Source organism: Rhododendron vialii, chromosome 12a (genome assembly GCF_030253575.1).
Source record: "Rhododendron vialii isolate Sample 1 chromosome 12a, ASM3025357v1".
In the NCBI taxonomy this organism is placed as follows: Eukaryota; Viridiplantae; Streptophyta; class Magnoliopsida; order Ericales; family Ericaceae; genus Rhododendron; species Rhododendron vialii.
In genome coordinates, this window is record NC_080568.1 from 9,495,832 (window position 1) to 9,517,157 (window position 21,326).

Genomic DNA, 21,326 nt, shown 5'->3' on the forward strand with positions numbered 1-21,326 from the left:
TAGGCAAAAGTAAAGGCAATGTTTGAAAGCTCGCGAGACCGAAAACCCGAATGGCCGGTTCTAGGCAAAAGTTAGAGCGTAAAAGGTGAGGTAAAATACTCGAGTGAACCTTAGCCTGAACTACTTTTTGACCTGATTCCCTAGCTTGGGATACGTAGGCAGTCTCTCTTTGAGACTCGGTCACCATCTATCAATTTGATCCAAGGCTTTGGTACATCGTTGTTGTCGAGAAGAAGACAAGTCTCGTCTGTGCAGAAGGGGGAAAACCTTTTGTCTTTCAATTTTTATTGCAAACTACTTCTTCAATTTCAAAGTTGAGCAAAAGCTTTAAAAGATTTTAAACATAAAAAACAGAACGAAATGCTGGCGAGGCCTAACGGCTCACAATTTGTTCTAAGTTCAGCGAAGTCTGGTTTTAGCAGCTGCAGCAGGTTTGCAGTCAAACGTGCTAGTTTAAGGTTCACGCGCACTTGTTCATAGTTATGTGCGTTGGTCTCAACCCTGCGCGCTTTTTCAATTCGCGCAGCAATCGATAGCAGTCAGCTACTGCTCTTGAATGTCATTCAAGGGGCTTTTTGCCAAGTTTTGTCATACCGTGCAGACCCAATGTAACTGCACTGGGGTGTCAATTTCAGTCCAGGCCTATATGTGTCATCATTTGCGTCTTATGTCCGTCTTTGTGGTATTTCTCTAGTTTTCAATCCGTTGTCATTTCGGGATGTTTTTCCCAGTTTTGTCTATTCATGTAGGTCTTTGTATCTATTTGACCTTGCATAAGCGTCAGTTTCACCTGTCTAAGGGGATGTTTGAGTTTTGGGACGTTAATGCCCAAAATTTCATTATTTCCATGTGTCTAAGAGTTCGCATTGTACCCTGGGGCTCTTCCTCCCTTTTCGTTTGAGCTCGGCGAGTCTATACATATATATGTGTCTGTGTATCGATTTAGTTCACTTGTCAGTGCAAATTAGATATTAGCGGTTGGTTATGCCTCAATAAATTGGGAAAAATGCAATTTTTACATTGCTACCCTAGCTTTCGTAATCCATAAATTGTGGAATCTTGTGAAGCGGCAAGGGCACGTCAGCCCAAGGCCAAGTAAATCATATCTTTGGGGCATGTTTGCCCAAGCATCGAAGGAAGAGGCACGCAGGCCTAATGCTACTATTAAACGTCAACTGAGGCACGTTGGCTCACTCAATATCTCTTTGCCTGGGTGCGCATCTCAGAAGAGAAAGACAGTACAGTAATGGGGCTCAGTGATAGTCCTTAAGCATAGTTGTCCTCTTAGGAGCCGCCCTTAGCTAGGGTCTGCAGTTTCAATTTGTGCATTCATATAGCATACATCTTTTGCATATTGTGTATATCAACTGTTGAAAACAGGAAGGTAGCCAGTTTGTGGGAGTTTATGCCCGAATGGTGGCCATCAAGACTTTGCTTTCCAAAGGATGCGATGCAATCTCCTAGGTTTTGTTCTGTTGTTTAACGGAGGCAATGGAAATCTCCTTAACTCTAGATTTGTTTTCCAAAGGATGCGATGCAATCTCCTACGGTTTTGTTCTGTTGTTTAGCGAAGGCAATGGAAATCTCCCTAACTCTAGATTTGTTTGCCGAAGGATGCGATGCAATCTCCTGCAGTGTTATTTTGTTTGCCGAAGGATGCGATCCAATCTCCTGCGGTTTTTTTATTGTTGGTCAGCGGATGCGAAGAAATCCCCCTGAATCCATGATTTGTTTGTTGAAGGATGCGATGCAATCTCCTGCAGTGTTATTTTGTTTGCCAAAGGATGTGATGCAATCTCTTGCGGTTTTGTTATTGTTGGTTAGCGGATGCGAAGAAATCTCCCTGAATCCACGATTTGTTTGCTGAAGGATGCGATGCAATCTCTTGCAGTGTTATTTTGTTTGTTTAGTGGAGGCGATGGAAATCTCCTTAAACTCTTGGTTTGTTTACCGAAGGATGCGATGCAATTGTGGGCAGCGTGCCCTTCGGAATTTTCGGATTCCGAAACGCAAGGGCCCAGATCGAGGGAGCGCGAGCGGGGAAGCAAGCGCTCGCAAAATACAGAGTCGCCACTCGGGTTTGAAGATCCGACACCCAAGGAACCGTATTTCGAAGCACTTGTCGCGCTGTTTATTTTGAAAAAGTTAAGGAACCAGTCCGTCATAACCATATCTGGGTTCGGGAGCCAGGTTACGAGAGGGGAAGGGTTTTATGGCACCCCTCTCGCCCAATCCGGAGATCGGTCTCTACTTAGGCATTTGCGAAAAATGTTTGTTTGCGATTCTGTTTTATTAATCAATTCTTTAGCCAATTAGGGCGGGGGAACAGTTTAAGGGGATTTAAAACTGTAACAATTTGCAGGATGTGATAGATATGGCGTGGATAGGCGAGATGATAAGTAATAAATGGAATAAAGTTCAAAACATCGACCACACATCAAGACAGTGCTGTGTATGATTTTGGCACGAACAAACGGCTAGCTTGCATGCGTGAATCCATCTGCATGCAAGCAAACCGTCGCGCGACAATACCATACACTCGCGCGAGTGTTGATGCCTCACCAATGGTTTGAATTTCACCCCCTTCTGGGCTCTGGAAGGACCAGTGCTCACCCAGGTGCAAACCAAGCAGTTTATAAGTACTTGAAAATAAACAATATTACAACAGACAGAAGGAAATATTATGGAAACATGACCCCTAAACAGTGGGGGTGACTAAACAGAGGCCAAGGCCAAGCTGCTCATGCAAGGGCAGTCCCTGGAAAACAGAGAACCGTCGCGCGATTGTTCAGACTGGACTTCCAGGAATTGCTTTGCATACTTAGGGCTCTGAGACATGTTCAAGAGCATCCCAAGAGCATTCCGAACCAAGTGAAGTTATAAACTAAGCTAAACGATGATTTTTAACATGCAAAACAGTGAACTAATACTTTTAAAAGACTTGAAAGCAACTATGAACACAACAACAAACTTAAAGACCAGCATCCCTTCCCCGCGTGGTCCAATCTCGTGCAGACAGAACTGTCGCGCGAGTGTGTGGGACCATCGCGCGAGGGAGTGCTTGGTAACGGCTTTTGAAACCTTGCTAGCTTTAGGGCCAGAACTGGCATTGATTACCAGCCTTGACCCTGCCAGCCCCCCTTAGGGGTTCGAACAGTGAGCAGAAAGGTATTATACCTTTGCTTGAGTGTCTTGGAGATGGCTTGAAGGAGGTGGTGAGGCTTGGGGAGTGATTATGTGGGAGTGAATGTAATATGGGGTGCTTGTGTTTAAGCTTTCCTTCCTCTTTCTTAAGGAAATGTTGGTAACCCTTTGAAATGAAGGATGGGGGGGGGGGGGGGGTTCTTATAGAAGGAGGAATTGGTTGGTGGCTAGACAAGGCCATGCAACCAGCCAACAAGGCTGGTCACAATTGCTTGGTGGAGAAGTGGGGTGGCAAAGGTGATGGGAGAATGGGGTAGAGGTGGTGCAAAGGGAGCCCCCCAGAACGCTGTTCAGTCGACGAAACGGGGTCACATAGGCCTGTAGCCCCCTGATCACCACGCAATCCGGGTGAAAATGATAGGTGTTGACCATCGCATGAGTCAGTGAGACCATCGCGCGAGGGTCAAGCTAACCCCGCGATGGTCAATAGTCAAAACTTTGACTTTGACCACCACCTGGCAAGTGAATCATCGCGCGAGGGTCCCAGTGCATCGCGCAACTGTCAAACTTGAGGCCCAGGTTTGGACTCAAGGGTTTTCAGGGCTAAGGATGGGTTTCACACACGCCAAACTCAAGCCATTCCAAGTTTTCGAGACTGTTTTCGACCTGATTCATCATCGAGGAAACAAGAAACCGAAAAACAAAGTAAAACGATCGGGAAATCAGATTGGGGTGTCTACATTAGTCCCTCTTTGACGGCACGCGGAGCACCATTGGCTGGCACGGGTAACGTCAAAGATTTCTAGACACCCATCCAATCCACCCAAAAGCCGATTAAACGAAAAGTGCAAGCAAGTACATACAAATACCGTGCATCCACGGATCGGTGAGCAGATTGATTGTTGATCCGAATTTGGACGGATAGATCGTCATTGATTTGAAAATTGGACAGATGGATCGTCGCTGATTGATAATCGGACGGATGGATCGTCGCTGATTTGAAATTGGACGGATGGATCGTTGCTGATTGATAATCGGACGGATGGATAGTCGCTGATTGAAATGGGACGGATGGATCGTCGCTGATTTGAAACTGGACGGATGGATCGTCGCTGATTGATAATCGGACAGATGGATCGTCGCTGATTTGAAATTGGACGGATGGATCGTCGCTGATTGATAATCGGACGGATGGATCGTCGCTGATTTGAAATTGGACGGATGGATCGTCGCTGATTGATAATTGGACGGATGGATCGTCGCTGATTTGAAATTGGACGGATGGATCGTCGCTGATTTGAAATTGGACGGATGGATCGTCGCTGATTGATAATCGGACGGATGGATCGTCGCTGATTGATAATCGGACGGATGGATCGTCGCTGATTTGAAATTGGACTGATGGATCGTCGCTGATTTGAAATTGGACGGATGGATCGTCGCTGATTGATAATCGGACGGATGGATCGTCGCTGATTGATAATCGGACGGATGGATCGTCGCTGATTTGAAATTGGACAGATGGATCGTCGCTGATTGATAATCGAACGGATGGATCGTCGCTAATTTGAAATTGGACGGATGGCTCGTCGCTGATTGATAATCGGACGGATGGATTGTCGCTGATTGAAATGGGACGGATGGATCGTCGCTGATTTGAAATTGGACGGATGGATCGTCGCTGATTGATAATCGGACGGATGGATCGTCGCTGATTTGATAATCGGTAATAAAGGATATCACGAAGGGATCCAATTGCAAGGCCCGAGTAAGACTCTTGGACTTCATTAAAGCAACACGTACGATTGGGCTTGAATCATAGACTGAACCTGGCCAGCGGCCCAGTTGGACCATCGTGCGAGGAAGTCAGACCATCGCGCGATTGTTTCCTGTTGGGGCTTGGGTCTGAAACCAGCCCAGACCCGGCCCGAGGTTGCCTTCTCCCTTTTAATCGACGGGGACGTTCGAAAACCGCTCACAGCAGTTTCGAACTCCCTCCAACACTATTCTCTCTCAAACTCTCCCTCTCCAAACCCTTGATTTCGTCCAAAAACCAAGTAAACCCACGCGCGTTCCATCATCCATGGCTGATCACGGCGTTACTCGGGGTAGCGGGGAAGTAGTTGATCGTCCGGAGGACGAGGGAAGACCAATGGTGGTCGAAACAGAGGATCGGCCGCCAATGGGGGCTGTTGTAGACACCGGTGCAGAGGTAACGGGCAGCGGCGATGGCGAACAGGGCCGCATGCAGGAGACTGGTGGCGAAGGCGACCATCGCGCGACGCAGTCAGACCGTCGCGCGACAGTGGAGGTCGGGGCCGTGGGTCTTGTTGTTCAGCCGTTGGATCCGAGCATGGCGGTAGAAGGCTCGGTGGTGATTGGTGGTGGTTTTGGTAGAGATACCGGCAGTGGTGGCGACGCGTGTGTACAAATAGAAAAAAAAAAGAAAAAAGAAAAAAGAAAAAGGAAAAATCTTTTATGGCGGAATTAGGGTTTTGCTTTTAACTCAACTCCTCGCAACACGATCGCTAGTTGCTAATGCTTTGGGTTCAACTCGATAGAACCTTTAGAAAAAGGAGTTTGACCGAATCATTCTACACTCCCACTTTTTTTTTTTGGGTCTTGTTCGATTTTATCTCCTAGTTCAAAATCTTTAGTCACCCTTGGAGACTAGCAAATCCTTTGGACCAATAATGTCCACTTCATCTTTATAACCTTATGCCCTAATGAAAACATAGATGCATTGATGCATATAAACCAACAATTGTTCATTTTTGAAAATAAAGCTATATCCAATTCTTTGATTGTTGATAGAAAATTATAAATAATCTTAAATCATGACACAATTTACTTTCTAACAAAAATTACATAAAAATGGTCACATATTTGAGTTACAATTATATATGGGATTGGTTCTAGTCAAACAAATTTTAACACAAATTGTGACCTTCTATATCAACCATTGAAACCAATGGCTGAGATTAAAACTTACATCTTCTCTCTCCTCCCTTTAACGTGCTCTCTCTCCTGGTAAAAAATTAATGTCGTTCTTCTTTCTCTCTCAACTCTCAACTCTGTTCTCTCTCTCCCTCTCCCGCACGCCTATACTCAACCTTTCCTCACCACTGTTGTCCGACAAGGTGCTTGCTTATCCGATGAGGGCTTGCTTCTATGTATTAGCCCTCCCAGAGCCGGTCCTGTCTTTTTAAGGGCTTAAACCGAAAATAAAAGATGAGGTCCTGTTATCGGACTATTATTATGGGGTAAAAAAGTATGAGGGACCCTTGAAATTCGAATTTTTTTGGAGGCCTAAAGCAGCCGTAACACAAGTTTTAGCTCAGGGCCAGCTCAGAGCCCTCCCTTGCAAGTGTAATCTACTAATCTTTCTCACCCCATTCCAAGCTCTAATTCTGGGGGTCCAAACAGGCGACGATTCACGAAGTTAGGAACCTTCTTCGCGGGAAAAACAAAGGTTTCAATGAGCTTGAAGCTGCTGGTGGTGCTGGAACCTTAGAGAATCAGTTACGGATCTTGGTAACAATTTTTCGAAGGAAAAAAAGAAAAAATTGAGCAAAATCATGTCTTTTTTGTGAAAGGCAAAAAAATTTCATTAATTTCTGAAATTGTTACGAAGATTAATAGGAGCAAGGAATGATGACATCATATCTCTAACCCGACACCCATACGAGCTACAACGCTAAGGATAATCCTAGGCCCATCCGAAACCTAAACCCAAGTTTAGTAAGAAGCCAAACACGGAAACACATTTGGGACAAAGCCCACACTTGTTGACCTAAAAACCCAGAAGAGCAAGCAATTAGTGTTTTTACGCAAGTTGCTCTCTCTCTCTCTAGAAAAGAACCCACCTCCCTCTCTCTCTAGAAAGTTTTCCTTCGAGCAGATAAGGTTTTGGGGGGAGGCCTCCGCCTCCCCCCCTTTCTCTTTTTTTCTCCGCCCCCTTTTCTCCTCCCAGACTCCCTCTCTCCGGCGGTTCTCTTTCCTTTGCCTCTGTCCCTTTTGGCTTGTCTCTCCCCAGTTGGGGCTTTCTCGCGTTTTGGATGAACGGCGGTGAGCTGGAGATTTTTTGGTCTCTCAGTCAGTCCGGCGGTTCCTACCGAGGGGTCTCCAGATCTGGGTTTGTTTGTGACAGCGGAGTTGGCTGGTGGTTGGGAGTGATGGCCTCGGTGTGGGTTCTGTAATAAGGCTGGGAGTTGGGGGTTTTTATTGTTTTTCTGTTTTTCTGTTTTGCTGTTCTCCGGTTTGTCCGGTTATCCTCCGGCGGGTTTTTCCCCGTCCGGATCTGTTTACCAGTCTGGGTTTCCCCTAGATTCGGTGGGTGTGGTGGTGGGCAAATAATCCACTGATTTTCGTTCCGGCGAGTTGGTGGTGTGGTGGATAGAGGCCGGGGCTTGTCCCTGGAGCTTTGTTCGGCAGCCTCGGGGATCTGAAATCGCAGTGGAGGAGTATAGCAGACGGCGCCGTGGTGTAGGGAAGCAGAGGCTTTGCCCAGAGGGGTTTTCCCACTCGGTTCCCATGCCCGAAGCCTGCTCGTGACAGCGGGGGCTTGCCGGAGATTTCATCTCCTCCGCTTTGGCCGAGAACCGGTGACTATCGGATTCCTTCGGCCAGAGCTTGGCCGGCGTGCTTGTGGATTTGTCCATGATTGCTGTATTTCTGTTTTCTGTAGTTTTTTCGATCCTGCTTCCTTCGGTTAGCAGTTGTTTTGTCTTTGATTTGGTTGTTTGAACCAACCCGAGGCGGGTGGATGGATAGGTTGAAAGCTCCTCGTGACCGACCCTTTGAGGCGGTGAGAAGTGAGCTACGGCTCGGCTAAGACCTAGACTTCATCGTCTCTTTGTCTCCTCAATTTGAGTGAATATCCTCCGAGATGGGATGGGTTGGTTCTAATTTACCATTTCTTTGTTTCTGGAAGGAATCGCTGTATTTTTGCCTATATGGCTTTAATGAAATGAGCTTTGGATCAAAAAGAAGAAGAAGCAATTAGTGTTTTTTCCAAGCATTTTTGTTATTTGTCTTTCAGTTATTTAAGATTTCATGATTTTTCCTATCATTTGTAGTTGTATTTGAGGCGATGAACAAGTTTTTTGATTTTTTTTTGGGTTTAAAACTCTCTCAATCCAAATACAGCTTGACATTGCCCGTTTTTATATTGGGTTGTCTTTTTATCATCACATCTGATCAGTTGGTTATAGTTTGGTTGATTTTTCTGAATTTATAGAAATATGAAAAGTGATTGAACAAAGAGCCTAATCAATTGTAAACAAAGAGCTTGGGGCATAGGACTAATTTCCTCTCAAATGACTGATTTTGGGTTTTTGAAAACCCATTGGTATGGATGGGTTTGGGGTAAAACTAAAAGGGCGGGTGGGTGGCGAACGGCAAACTGTGGTTGACGGTGGAGGAGAGGGAGCAAGAGAACAAAGGTGAGGGTTGAGCGAGAAGAACGACGTTAAATTGTTACCAGGAGAGAGATAAACAGAGAGAGAACACGTTAGTGGGAGGAGAGGAGAGGGGTGTATTAAGCTTTAATCCCATCCATTGGTTTCTTTCCTCTTTTTTGTTGTTTGAAATTTATTCAGCGCTTTGGTAAAAGTGATGATGAATGATAAAAGTGATGATGAATGGATTAAATAATGAAAAGTTGTGCTATACATATGAAATAAATAACTTCCACAATGCAATTTTGCAATGTTACAGCATTTCCATCGATTACGTGGCCAAAAAAGAAAATAATAATAATTTTGAATTAGAACTTTCAATAGTTTACGTCAAGGCTTACTTTTCATCTCTCCCTCTCTTGACAGGTCATGGCTTACTTCATCTCTCTCTCTCTCTCTAGATTTTTAGGCCAACACAACTTGAAGTTGTTTACACCTTGGCTAGAGAAATCGCAGGTGTCATTTCTTATATCTCCTCTTGTCCTTTTACACCCACACTAGGTTCATAAGCAAGGAAACAGGCCTGAAATAGAAATGCAACTATTCAAGATTACAACTTATTGAATATGATCGGGATCCCATTTTTCGGACGAATCGTGAGAATCTGAATCGGACTGTGAACATAATTCGGGGACAGAGTGAACCTATAACGCTGCAGAATCATTGAGAGTGCTATCTTGGCCTCATTGGCTGCAAAGTTTAAGCCCACGCAAATTCGAGGACCAAAACCGAACGGAATGAATCCCGCAATGTTGTTATTCGTTGCTTTAGCCACTCCGTCTGCGAATCTCTCTGGCTTGAAGAGGTCGACATCCGGCCCCCATATCTCAGGGTCATGGTGGAGTGCTAGGGGTGGAAGCATCACATGTGTATTGGCTGGAACAATCAGTTTCCCCAATCTGACTTCCCTTTCAACTCTTCTCAGCAAATTGATCACGGGTGGATATAGTCTTAAAGTTTCATTTAGGATCATACTCATCTACAAGAAAAAAACCATAGGAAAAAGATAAAAGTGACGGTATATATTTAATATCCGTGCAACAAAATCGGCCTTGTGGTGCAACAAACTCAAACAGAATTATGTCTATAGCGAATTGGCGACCCACATGTGGCGATTGGTTCGGGCTAGGATATTTATATGTTTGGAATTTGGGATTCCTGAGCATGGATGATGGTGAAAGAACGATTTTACAGAAGCAGAAACTGGTCAGAGAAAATGTATGCACAGATGATCTCGGAAAAGGTTCTACTAGTACAACTTCCACAGTCTTCATTACCGGCCCTTTTTTATTCGCTTTCGTTGCGTGTAAATTATATCAAGTAAAAAGTAGTTGATGATAAGAGAGTTGGATGATGCTTACAATCTTTAATCTCGCAATACCCTCTGCATTTGGGTTCTGTTGGCCAAACAATTCAAACACTTCATTTCTGGCCTTCTCTTGCCAATCTGTGTGAACTGCTAGAAGCAAAAGGCTCCAAGCTAATAACCCATTTGTTGTCTCTTGTCCAGCCAGGTAGAACGTCTTGCACTCATCTACCATATCGTCAACTGAAATTCTATTCTTCTCATCAGGATCGTGATTAGCCTTTATAAGCAATCCGAGAAAATCAATCCCGTAGTTATTTTCTTCTCCTCTCATCGTTTTCTCTTCCCGCTTGTTGATCATTGCTATAATTGATTCTCGAATAGCTTGCTCTATTTTATCTGACTCAAGATCATCACGCAATTTCAAGAACTTCCTGCGAACAAAAGTTGATGAATGGACATAGAGACAAGTTTGGCAACAGCTTCTAAGACAGTTTGTTTCAAAATCTTTTCAATTTTTTTTTGTCAGATTAGTGGAAGGAATAGGAAGAGAGGGACCCTACCCGATGCCAGGCAAGCGAATCTTATAACGATTCCTTGCCATAATCGTTCCCATCTCCATCAACATGGCGAAGATCTTCTCTCCTTCCAAGTAACTACTTCCAAAAGCTGTTCGGGAAATAACTTCTGCTGTCAAGAGCCTTGACTCTTTGTTTACCTCGATCTCCTTTTCTTCATGCTGCCTCCATCTTTCTAGCATTGTTTCCACACTCGTAATCATTGCTGGAACCATCCCCTGCATATACAGAAGGCCTTCTTTAAAACTTAAAAAACAATATGTCATACGAATAAATACCTGAAAATTAGGTTTCATCATTCTACATGGACCCCATACCACAAATGATGGGGAAAAAGAGTGTTTACCTTCAAGCTCTCAGCATAAAAAGCATGATTGGCTATTTTGCGTAGCTTCGCCCATTTTTCTCCATCTGTTACCACGATCCCGTCTCCTAGTAACTTCTTCGAGAATTGATCCTGCCTTCCTTTAAGATATGCTCCATCTTTATTGTTCATGATCTCTTTGATTAACTCAGGATCAGTGACAACCAATTGGGCCCGAGGACCATGCCAGCTTAGATAATTTCTTCCTGTTCCAACAGGATGATTTAAAGAAGAAAAAGCTAAACTAGTTAGCTGAATTATTTACAAACATTTACATCTCACTTTTTTTGGTTGTTTTATAGTCACTGTTATGCATCGACATGTAACTTTTCTATCTCCAAACATCTCGTTCTCTATCTTAATGCATTAGCGATCACACGACCATATCCCGAGATTTGTATGTTTTAAGATTCAAATCTAGTTGTGTACTACCAATACAACGCAACAGAAAAGAGCATGAAAATGCAGAGAGGGAGAACCACCAACACCTATATCATATGAAGGGTAAAGCTAACAATTTGATACCATATAGCCGCTTCCAGGCATGAATATCGGGCATAATTCTTGCGAAAATAGGATGAGATGAGTAGTCCATTGGAGTGCTGATGGATTCGCCTCTCATTCGGACTATCTCCTTTGTATTCCCATGTAGGAATCTGTAAGCAGGGCCTTTGATTCCCTGTGATGCCATGATGTGTCGAATTCGAATTGGGGTCCACCATACCGTATACAAGAACCGTACCAGTACTACAACTAGGAAAATGCAGAGACCAGTTGAAAGGAAGGTTACAATCATGGCTCCCCTGTCCTGCACAGCCAAACGCAACCTTATTTTTCCTAACTATAAATTTCCTATCAACTACTCCTTCCGTCCCACAATAGATGTCTGGTCCATAAAACGAGAACTTAAAAATAATATGAATTTTCCAACAAAAATTCAATAATTTTCAACAATTTACTAGATTTCTATGAGTTTTTTTTAATTTATGAAAGAATTCTCGTATTGCAGACCGGATATTTATTTTGGGACGAAGATAGTAGTTTACAAGCTCAAGTCAAACATAGTTTGGTGCATACATGCATATATTGACAAATTGTCTCCCAAAATAAATCATACTATCAATAGATTAAAATTAACCGTAATATCTAATTTACTTACGAAATCAAAATTCAAATGGCCTCTCAAAATAAATCATATGATCAAGGTCTCATTTTCTATCTTAACTCTCTAAATAACTAATCTCGTCCAATCCTTGACTTCGAGACTAACATAAAAAAAATTGAATAACAGAGAAAATATACGAAACAAGAACAGAATGCTCAAAAAACGAGATACAAAACATAGTCATGAAAGTCAAATAAAAAATACCCAAAAAAACAAGACTTCATAGAAGTTCATACTCGGCCCTCCTCAATAAATGACCAGTGACCAGCCTCGCCGAACCCATTCCAACTATGACAAATTCAATCTGTTCGCGTACTAAACAGGTGTAGAGTCCCACATCGCCCATAAAAGGGAAAGTAATATGGTATTATAAGTGAATGCCGACCAGCTACTATTAAGTATTAACCCGATCGAGATTAATTTTTTGAGCCACCTAGTTAGGCTCCAACTAAGAACATCCACAGTGGAATAAGCAAAATCAAAAGGTTGCTAAAGTTAGCAATATTTGATAAAAAAAAAGAGCTCACATTGAAATAATCAAACTTAACAACCTCTTAACAACTCATCAAATTTTGTCATTTGAATAATCAAACCTAGTAACCTTTTGCCAATAACCAAATTTAGTGATCCCCACATTTTCTCAATCAAGTACACTCATTATTACACAAAAATCTTCTTTCTCTCAAAAATGTTTTCACAAAATAATTTTTACAAACTTTTTTTTTCTGAAACTTTTTTTTTATTAAAAAAACTGTCTTTTTATGAGCTTTTTTTTTTATAATAAAAACTGTTCAATTTTTTTAAAATACACAAAACTGTTTTTTTACACAATTTTTTTAAATTTTCCTTTATTCAACTGTTTTTAACTTAAACTATTTTTTTTTCCAAAAACTGTTTAATAAACTGTTTTTTTTTTTCAAGAACAATTTTTTGTTTATAAAAACTGTTTTTAACATAAACTATTTTTTTAAAAACTAGTTTTTCAAAAGATATACGTGAAATGAAGGGGAAAAGTTTGGAGAAAACTCAAGGAAGCAATGGTTCCATTGGTTTTGATTATGAACAAAAAATAACCAATGTGGGATTTAATATTGCTAACTTTAACAACCTTAAAATGGATAATCAAAATTTGATAAGACATATTTTGATTATTCACTTTTGCTTATTCTACTGCGGATATGCTCTAATAGCTTCAAGAATTATACCAAACGAAAGTGAAGAAAGCACAGCCTAGCTAGATATGTAGAGCAGAGCATATCATCATAATATCATATAGGTGTTGGGGTACACCCTTGTGGGTGTGTGCAACCACAGGGGATGAAACCCCTGCGGCTTTTCTCCTTTTGTGTTGACTGCCGTAGAGGCACAGTGTGTGTGCCAGACGTGAGAGAGAGAGTAGAGAGTGAGCCGGTTTGTGGCTTCCCCGTCCGGGGGGAGCGGTGCTCCTCGGAGATGCTCGAATACTCCGTTGGAGAGCCACCGGAGTGAGGGAGAGAGAAAGGAATGAGGAAGCCGGATTGTGACTATCCCGGTGAGATTTTTTCATACTTGTATATGTGATTTATACATAGTAAAGTTTTCCTCGGATATCTCTAGTTTGTGCTTGGATTATTACGTGCTTGTGCTCAGATGCGGATTATAGGGTCGGGGTATCGACCCAACAGTGGTCGGGGTGTTGACCCAACAATAGGGGTGTATATGTAAACAGTCGATCGAATTACCTGAATTTGTAATCAAAACTGAGAAATAAACTGTGATTATTCTGGGCTCTGAGCTCCCACCACAGTGTGATCCATCTCCCTCCCTTTATAATTGTTTGCTACTTCTCCCTGATCTATATCCTTGTGGTTTTTCTTCAAAGTTTATCTTTTGGTGGAAAGATACGATGTATTTAAGCACTACTTTTGGCACCTCCAAAATAAAAAGTCAAAACCCCTTTAGAAGAAGGGAAAATTTCAAAATAGTCCCCAATCTTTACACCAAAATTCAATAAGACTCCTAACCTTTTAAAAACTTCAATTTTACTCCCAACGTTATATTCCATTAATCAAAACGCCCCTTTCCGTTCGAATGACTAACAGATTCTGTTAATAACTCCTTTAAATAGCGTCTCGATAGAATTTCGATGATCCGAGCTGCTCAATGTGTTCAAAACATGATTTTAAGAGTATCCACGAGAAATCAGAAAAAAAAAGACCGGGAATGGCTTGATCTGAACAATTAATCATATTGAATGGCTCGGATAATTGAAATTCGATTGGAAAAGGGGAGGTGTGGATCAATCCGGATTTTGTTCAAGTCCGGATTTTGCTTCGCTCTGCACCTCCCCTTTTCCGATCGAATTTCGATGGTCCGAGCCGCTCAATGTGATTAAAACGTGATTTTACGGGTACCAGCGAGAAATCAACAAAAAAAATGACCAAAAAATGCTTGATTTGAACAATTTTTTTTATTAAACTATTCAATAAAAAACTGTTCAGATGAAGCCCTTCGCTGTCATTTTTTTGCTGATTTCTACAAGGTACTCTTAAAATCATATTTTGAAAACATTGAGCGGTTCGGATCATCAAAATTCAATTGGAACGATATTTAACGGAGCCTTTAACGGAATCCGTTAGTCATTCGGGCAGAAAGGGGCGTTTTGATTAACGGAATAATATGTTGGGAGTAAAATTGAAATTTTTAAAAGGTTGGAAGTTTAATTGAATTTTGGTGTAAAAGTTGGAGGCTATTTTGAAATTTTCTCTTAGAAAAATGATCCGTTCAGCCCCTTTCACTCAGTTTTGCTACTTCTCCCCGATCTATGTCCTTGTGGTTTTTTTTTTCAATAATTTTGTGGCCGACACACCTTGAGAGAGTTCTCAGAAAATCTCCCTCCACCAAATATATAGCTATATGTCCAGATTTAATAATAACAAGTGGCAAGACGACTTGTGCCATATAATAATATAGGATAGAGAACTTATTCACGATGTCGCGCAATCTCACGCCTTCATTTCGGCAATCAACGGTCGAGACAGGTTCTTAAGCTATTACCGGTAACAAATTAGTATTTCTTACCTGTACAGAATATTTCTTACGTTTTTAATCTGAATCGTACAAAACATTTTTAGACGGCCGAGATTTGCCCCCGTTAAAAAGTTTTTTCTCATACAATATAGTGGACCGCCAACTGCATCTTTATTATGCGTCATCAATAAGAACTGGGTCCCATTTCCTTTACTCCTTTTGCTCCTTTTTCAAACAAATTAATCAGCACCTCCTTTAATTTCTCCAATCTGTAATTCATAGTATCATAAATTCAATCCATAATGTCACTCATTGCCCCATAGGCGAGGGGTTGTCCGTGGAATTTATTTATTTATTTATCGGTAAAATATGAATTTTATTAAAAACGAGAAAAGAAATCTAACAAAAAGTTGGATGATACATTTCAAAGGCAAAACTCATAACACTCAAAGGTCTATAAGGGTCCACAATACTAAAACATTACAGGTCCGTGGAATTTCACCTTCTTTTAATAATGAATTTGGTGTTTAATTTTTAAAAGTTCTAGTGAAAGATTTTAAAGCCCAGCTGCTGAATTGACGTAGACATTAAACCAAATCCACATTTTAAATTGTTGATGATTCGTTGACGTGTTATAACAACAATTTGTTCATTGTTGGCATCTAGTAATTAATGATCAATCAAAAGCAATCTCCGTGCTCATTATTCACGTGAAATTTTGTAGGAAACCAGGTATAACCAAAACTTGAATAAACGAAATACAACCTTCCAACAGCATTGGAGGTACAGAGACGGGCAAGGAGACCAGAAATTCAACTTCTCTTTTCAGATGTCAATCTAACTATTCTAACATTATAAAAAAAAAAAAAAAAAAACCCTTTTGTTTGGCACAGAGACATGCACATGGTGGAATGTTGGGATGTCTCACCTCAAGACGGTCGGTATTAATAGTGTTTAGCGATTTTTAACTTTTATGAAAATCTTTGGGATTAATCAATGTCTTGATGAGAGGGGTCAAAAAGTTTTTAAAAAAATATGATATGAATATGGTAAAAGTTCACAGAAGACGATCCCAAAGATATATCTTTTACAAACTTTTGGAACTGGTTGTTACAGTGTGTTACTTTTTAAATTTAGCTCGTCAATATAAATAGTAATTGATCCGAAAAATAAACGGGTATCTTGAAAAAAGAAAAAAAAAAACCTCAAATTAGACAATAGAAAATACGCTTTCCTAAATTTAAGACAAAGCGATCCTAATTCAAACAACCCACCCTCTTTAAAGTCATTTTATACATTTATAACCCCTCAAAATCGATAAAATTTGATTTACATATTCCACTAAAATTGGAGATCAAGTTGTTATACTAACTTGTACTTGTATGTATTTATTTTTGTAACTCAAGTTTTAATAAAGTGAACTCTCTTTTTATTGGCTCTCTCTCTAACCCTAGCCGTCGCACCTCTTTGTTTCTCCATTCCCCTCCCTCCCCTAGGGTTTCCACCCTAAAATGGGCGACAGGAGGGGGTGCAATCTCCCCTATGGAGTTTTTCTCTCTGTTGGCCTCCGATCGGAATCTCTTATCCCCTCTTTGCATCACTCTCCACCCTCATCCTCCCTCACGCCTTCTGACGCTTTGGCCTCCCCGGTTCCTCTATCGCCAGACCTCCTCCATCATATTTGTCATTTGTTGGTGACTCGTCTCTGGTGGTGCGGTTCAGATGTGCGGCTATGGGTGCGAAGCTTTTGTGCATGATTGGGTCGCCGGAGTTGGAGATCTATGTTACTGGATGATGATAGCGAGGTTTTTTTTTTTCATTTTCTTGTTGGTTTGCGATCCTTTGGTTCTTTTTCTACCAATTGTGGAGTTTTTCTCTCCGGTTTCTTCCCGTGAGTTTTTCTCTTGACTGGGTTTCTCCCAATTGGGTTGTTTTGGATTGTTTCTTGTTTCTGCAAGAAAATGTTTAGTTGGTTTGGGGTATAGCCTGTGAAATGAATCTCTGCTGTCTTGGTTACTTGGTCCTTTGTCTAAGGACAAGTTTTCATCTTGATGTAATCTTTGGTTGGAGTTATAATATATATCATATGTTATCGATTGGCAAAAAAAAAAAGTTTTAATAAAGCAACCGATTACAGGAGCAAATAGTGGCGGAGCCACCTTGGGGCTCGGGTGGCCCCGGCCCCCTTCCGCGAGCCCCCGAGTTTTAAAAAAAATTATTTTGTACATACCTAATTTTAAATATTATTGATAATTATTCGTGTATAGCTATTTATAATCTTAATAATTTTAGTTTTATTTGATAAAAAATCGGTTATTTTACATTCTCATTTCTCAATTTTAATTGCATTAGGCTAGAATTTTTTCAATATACAAATGTAATGTATTGTAAAACAAAAAATTTATGATATAATAGTTATATGTTCTGATAAAAAAATATACTATCTATTAATCTGACCCCTCCCTCGGATCAAAATCCTGGCTCCGCCACTAGCAAAGGAGCATTCCCCATAAATTGCCTAATTAGCAGTAGCAATCATAATAGTGAGGGGTGATACAGGTTGTTTTGTGGCTGCTGTTATGGGAGTATCATTGGGGTGTTCTAGTCCTGCAGTAGCGGAGGCGATGGCATTGCGACGGGCGATGCAGTTGGGACTTCATTTGGGCTTGACATCAGTTGTGATGGAGAGTGATTCTCAATCTATAATCAATATGCTTAATGGCCAAATTGAAGTTAGTCAAGATGTGCGCTTTGTTCTGAATGATGTGAGGGCATTAGAGAGGAATTTTCATAGTTGCATTTTTTCTTTCTCTAGGCGCTCTACTAACAATGTAGCGCATGTTTTGACTTGTAAGGGCTTAGTGGGTGAGGGGTATAGTATTTGGACTGAGTCCCCTCCTATGTGGATTCTTGATTCCTTATTACGGGATCGGAGCTCTGCTTGATGTTTTGATGCGTAATATTATTCACTGTTATCGATTTTGACAACCAAAAAAAAAAAATAGCATTGGGGCGCATTTAGGTGCCAGGAGAAAGGAGGTCAGAAGTTCAACTACTTTTCCTAGGTGCTAATCTAACTAGTCTAACATTAATGACTTTCTCCGGAAAAAAAAAAACCTTTTGTTTGGCACAGAGACAGGAACATGGCGGGATGCTGGGATATCTCGCCTCAAGAGTCAAGATAGTCAGTATTAATAGCGTGCAGCGATTCTAATTTTTTTGAGATTAATCAATGTCTTGACCAGAGCAATCAAGAGTTAAAAAATATGATAGGGAGTAGTAAGAATTTGGTAATAAGTTAGGGGGCGTAAAACTTCATAAATTAGAAATCAATTGATGGTATTGCGACTTATAGCTTTTACTCCCTGCGAATGATCCTAGACTTAACCACTATACTTCGGAATACTAGTTAATTCTTAGTTATATAAATTAAATTTTTTGGTACAAAAATGACAAACCAAAATTTGGCGTTGTTGCCACCGAGTTAAAACAGGGGCTTGTTAATTTTATTTTTTAGTTTAGTATTTTTTTTTGTAGTATCATTTTTTTATTGTTTCGTGTTAGTTTTCTTTGTGCAGGCTCCTTAACTTTATTCAGGACAAATTTGAAGCTAGCAACTACTTGGTGTAGTCCGGTGCGATAATTGAGACTCTTTTTGTTTCGATGTAAAATATTCTTTTAAAAAATAAACTTTAAACATTTATTTTCCGGTGCAATAATTGAGTTTACACCAAGCACTGTGAGTTTTGTTTTCTTGCTTCAATAGAGTAGTTTGCACTAAGAGTTTTTTTTTTTTAATTATTTTTTGTTCTCTACAGGTAAAACCCCCCCAAAAATTGTGGCTTATTTTGGAAATTATTCTTTGAACATTGGCTTAAGACCTGAGATGATACAAATGCTTCCCACTTTTTCTTCTTTTTTTTTAATGGTTTTTCGGATGAAAACTCATACTTGTATATTCAACAATTTGAAGAGCTTTGTGCTAACCTTGTCCAACCTAGATATTGAAAGTCAAGATTATTATTATTATTTTTTTTTAGCATTCTTTGCAATATGTGACTGCGGGTTGGTTATTCAATATGAAGTCAGCTTCTAAAACATGGCAAGAGATGCAAAAGTTATTTTTGGAAAAGTTCTCACCAATGCTTAAGATTACCCTTCGGAAATAAGAAATCGTATACTTTACACAAACCAACGAAAAGTCTTATTTGCATTATTGGGAAATATATAAAAATTTGCTACTCTCTTTTCCAAATCATGGATTTGAGTTCTGGCGCATTATAGAATATTTTTACGAGGGCATGAATTGTAAAACAATTGGCAAGATCTTGAAGCATAATTTGACCCCAATGAAACATTGTGTCACAATTGGCAATTGGCCTTGCACTTAAAGAGGATGATTTATATACATGCAACGGCACAGTAGCTAATAGAGAAATCGCTCTGTCTCTAAACTGCGGGTAGTACTTTCCACATTCCTAAAACGTTAAACAGTAGAACACCCAAAAGAACAGAAAAGATGGGATAAATGAAAGAAAAACATGAAACTGTCCATGAAACAATACTGGACGGTACTGTATTAGCCTCCTAAAAGAATCTACTTACTGAAACTTCCCGCACCTCAAAAACAAAATAACGGCCTTAGCTACAAACTAGGATCGAAGCAATCCGATCTCAAGGTAAGAATGTCATTTGCAGACTGCCGTTGCTGAACGAGATAATTAAATAGCCTTGAGATAGAGAAAGAAACAAGTAATTCTTCAGGTTGTGTTTGGGTCATGGATTTGTAGAGTCATCTGAAGAATGGACAATGAGTGAAAAACTAAGAAGATATCTAGCCACCTAGGCAAAGAAACAAGGAATTGAAAGAGAGAATATATTCAGCTGTTCCACTTCTTTTGCTTCTTTCTTTTCCTTTCCTTCCGCAAATCTCTTTGCAAATACAAACTTGATTACCACTGCCAAGTGTAGTTGGTTGCCCACCCCTCCCCTCTTTTTGGTGGCGGAGGCAATTTGGAGTCAGGGTATGGATAATCCATGCACTCCTATGCTAACCTAACATACCCCATTAAATTATACTGTGGCAAAAACAAAAAAAACTACGTCATCTTGTCTTTGCCCGAAATATTTTAAACAATAGTACTTTTTTTATAACTTAAATAGTACTAGTAGTGTTGTGCTCGTTTTTTTTTCCAATTCCGTTTGATGCACGGTAGCATTTTTTCCGTTTTATGTAGTGGAAGTCATATGTGTGATAAAGAATGAGTTTGGAACACTACGTGGCGATGTCTTAAGAGCATAGAATAATTATTCCTCCATAGTCATACCCCCTCCCTACGTCTTTACTCTCTCTCTCCTCTCCACGTTTCTCTCTCTAATTTTAATAAACCAAAAAAATAAAAATAAAAATCTAGAAAATTAGAATGGAAGGTTTGAATGCTTTTTTGAAGGCAAAACACATGTGTATATACTATACAAGTATTGTACCCGTTCAATGCACTGGACAAACAAATTTTTTTGTACGGACTCAATATTTTGTAGTGCAAGTGACAAATTGTGTGGTGGAAAGATAATTTTCTTCACGTGGATTACGCCAAGGGGATCCACTTCCCGTGAAGCTGACAAGAAGAAGTTGAAAAAGGTATGGAATCTTCCTGTTCCGAACAAACTCAAACATTTTGTTTGGAAATGCATTTATGGTATTCTCTCAATTCGGGAGAATTTGTTTAGGAGAAAAGTTACCAAAGAGTTATCGTGCTTGAATTGTAAAGCTGACTGTGAGACATTCTCACGTATATTTTTCGAGTGTCCGATTGCACATGGTACGTGGAAATCGTCGCCATTTAGTTTTGTTCCAAACATGAATGGTCAAGCGTGGATTCTTGGATGGTTTGATAATTTAATAGAATAGGTGAGGCACGACGTGCAAGGCTTGCACGGCTGTCATGCCCGTTGAGGAGAACGAACCACCCCCTCAAATTTGAGCCGTCCTAAAGTGTTGTCATGCCCGTTGAGGAGAACGAACCACCCCCTCAAATTTGAGCCGTCCTAAAGTGTTTCGGATGGCTTGGATGGGGTGCCGGACACCACGTGGCAATATCCTTCCCGTACCCAAAATTTTCTCAACACCTAAAAGAAACTACTCATTACTGAAACTTCAAGCACCTCAAAAACAAAATAACGCCGTTAACTACGAACTACGATCAGAAGAACAAAAGAACAAAATAACAGCGTTAACTACGAACTACGATCAGAAGAGGCAATCTGATCTTGAGGTAAGAATGTCTTTTGCAGATTGCCG

The 21,326-nt window shown here is 40.6% G+C and overlaps 2 protein-coding genes across 3 annotated transcripts in view; both read right to left on the reverse strand.

Moving 5' to 3' along the window:
• The window catches only part of LOC131310536 (cytochrome P450 CYP749A22-like), a 67,915-nt gene extending 54,097 nt beyond the window's left edge, over nucleotides 1-13,818 (reverse strand). For both annotated transcript variants that reach the window (XM_058337610.1, XM_058337608.1), the window contains exon 1: nucleotides 13,769-13,818. The gene's annotated coding sequence lies outside the window, so the exon portion shown is untranslated. The remainder of the gene's footprint in view (nucleotides 1-13,768) is intronic.
• On the reverse strand, nucleotides 9,046-13,921 carry LOC131310538 (cytochrome P450 CYP749A22-like). The gene is made up of 6 exons (XM_058337613.1): nucleotides 13,738-13,921; nucleotides 11,377-11,659; nucleotides 10,834-11,057; nucleotides 10,473-10,705; nucleotides 9,965-10,343; nucleotides 9,046-9,582 (listed from the first exon to the last, which is right to left on the reverse strand). Exons 2-6 carry the CDS (start codon nucleotides 11,645-11,647, stop codon nucleotides 9,154-9,156), a joined length of 1,536 nt encoding a protein of 511 aa, XP_058193596.1. The 5' UTR covers nucleotides 11,648-11,659; nucleotides 13,738-13,921; the 3' UTR covers nucleotides 9,046-9,153.
• Between the last annotated feature and the right edge of the window lie 7,405 nt (nucleotides 13,922-21,326).

Coding starts and splice junctions, on each gene's coding strand:
- LOC131310538 (XM_058337613.1), bottom strand. CDS start 11,647: ATGATTGTAACCTTCCTTTCAACTGGTCTCTGCATTTTCCTAGTTGTA. Junction 10,344..10,472: donor ATTCGCTTGCCTGGCATCGG/GTAGGGTCCCTC, acceptor TTTTGTTCGCAG/GAAGTTCTTGAAATTGCGTG. Junction 9,583..9,964: donor GTATTGCGAGATTAAAGATT/GTAAGCATCATC, acceptor TTTTTCTTGTAG/ATGAGTATGATCCTAAATGA.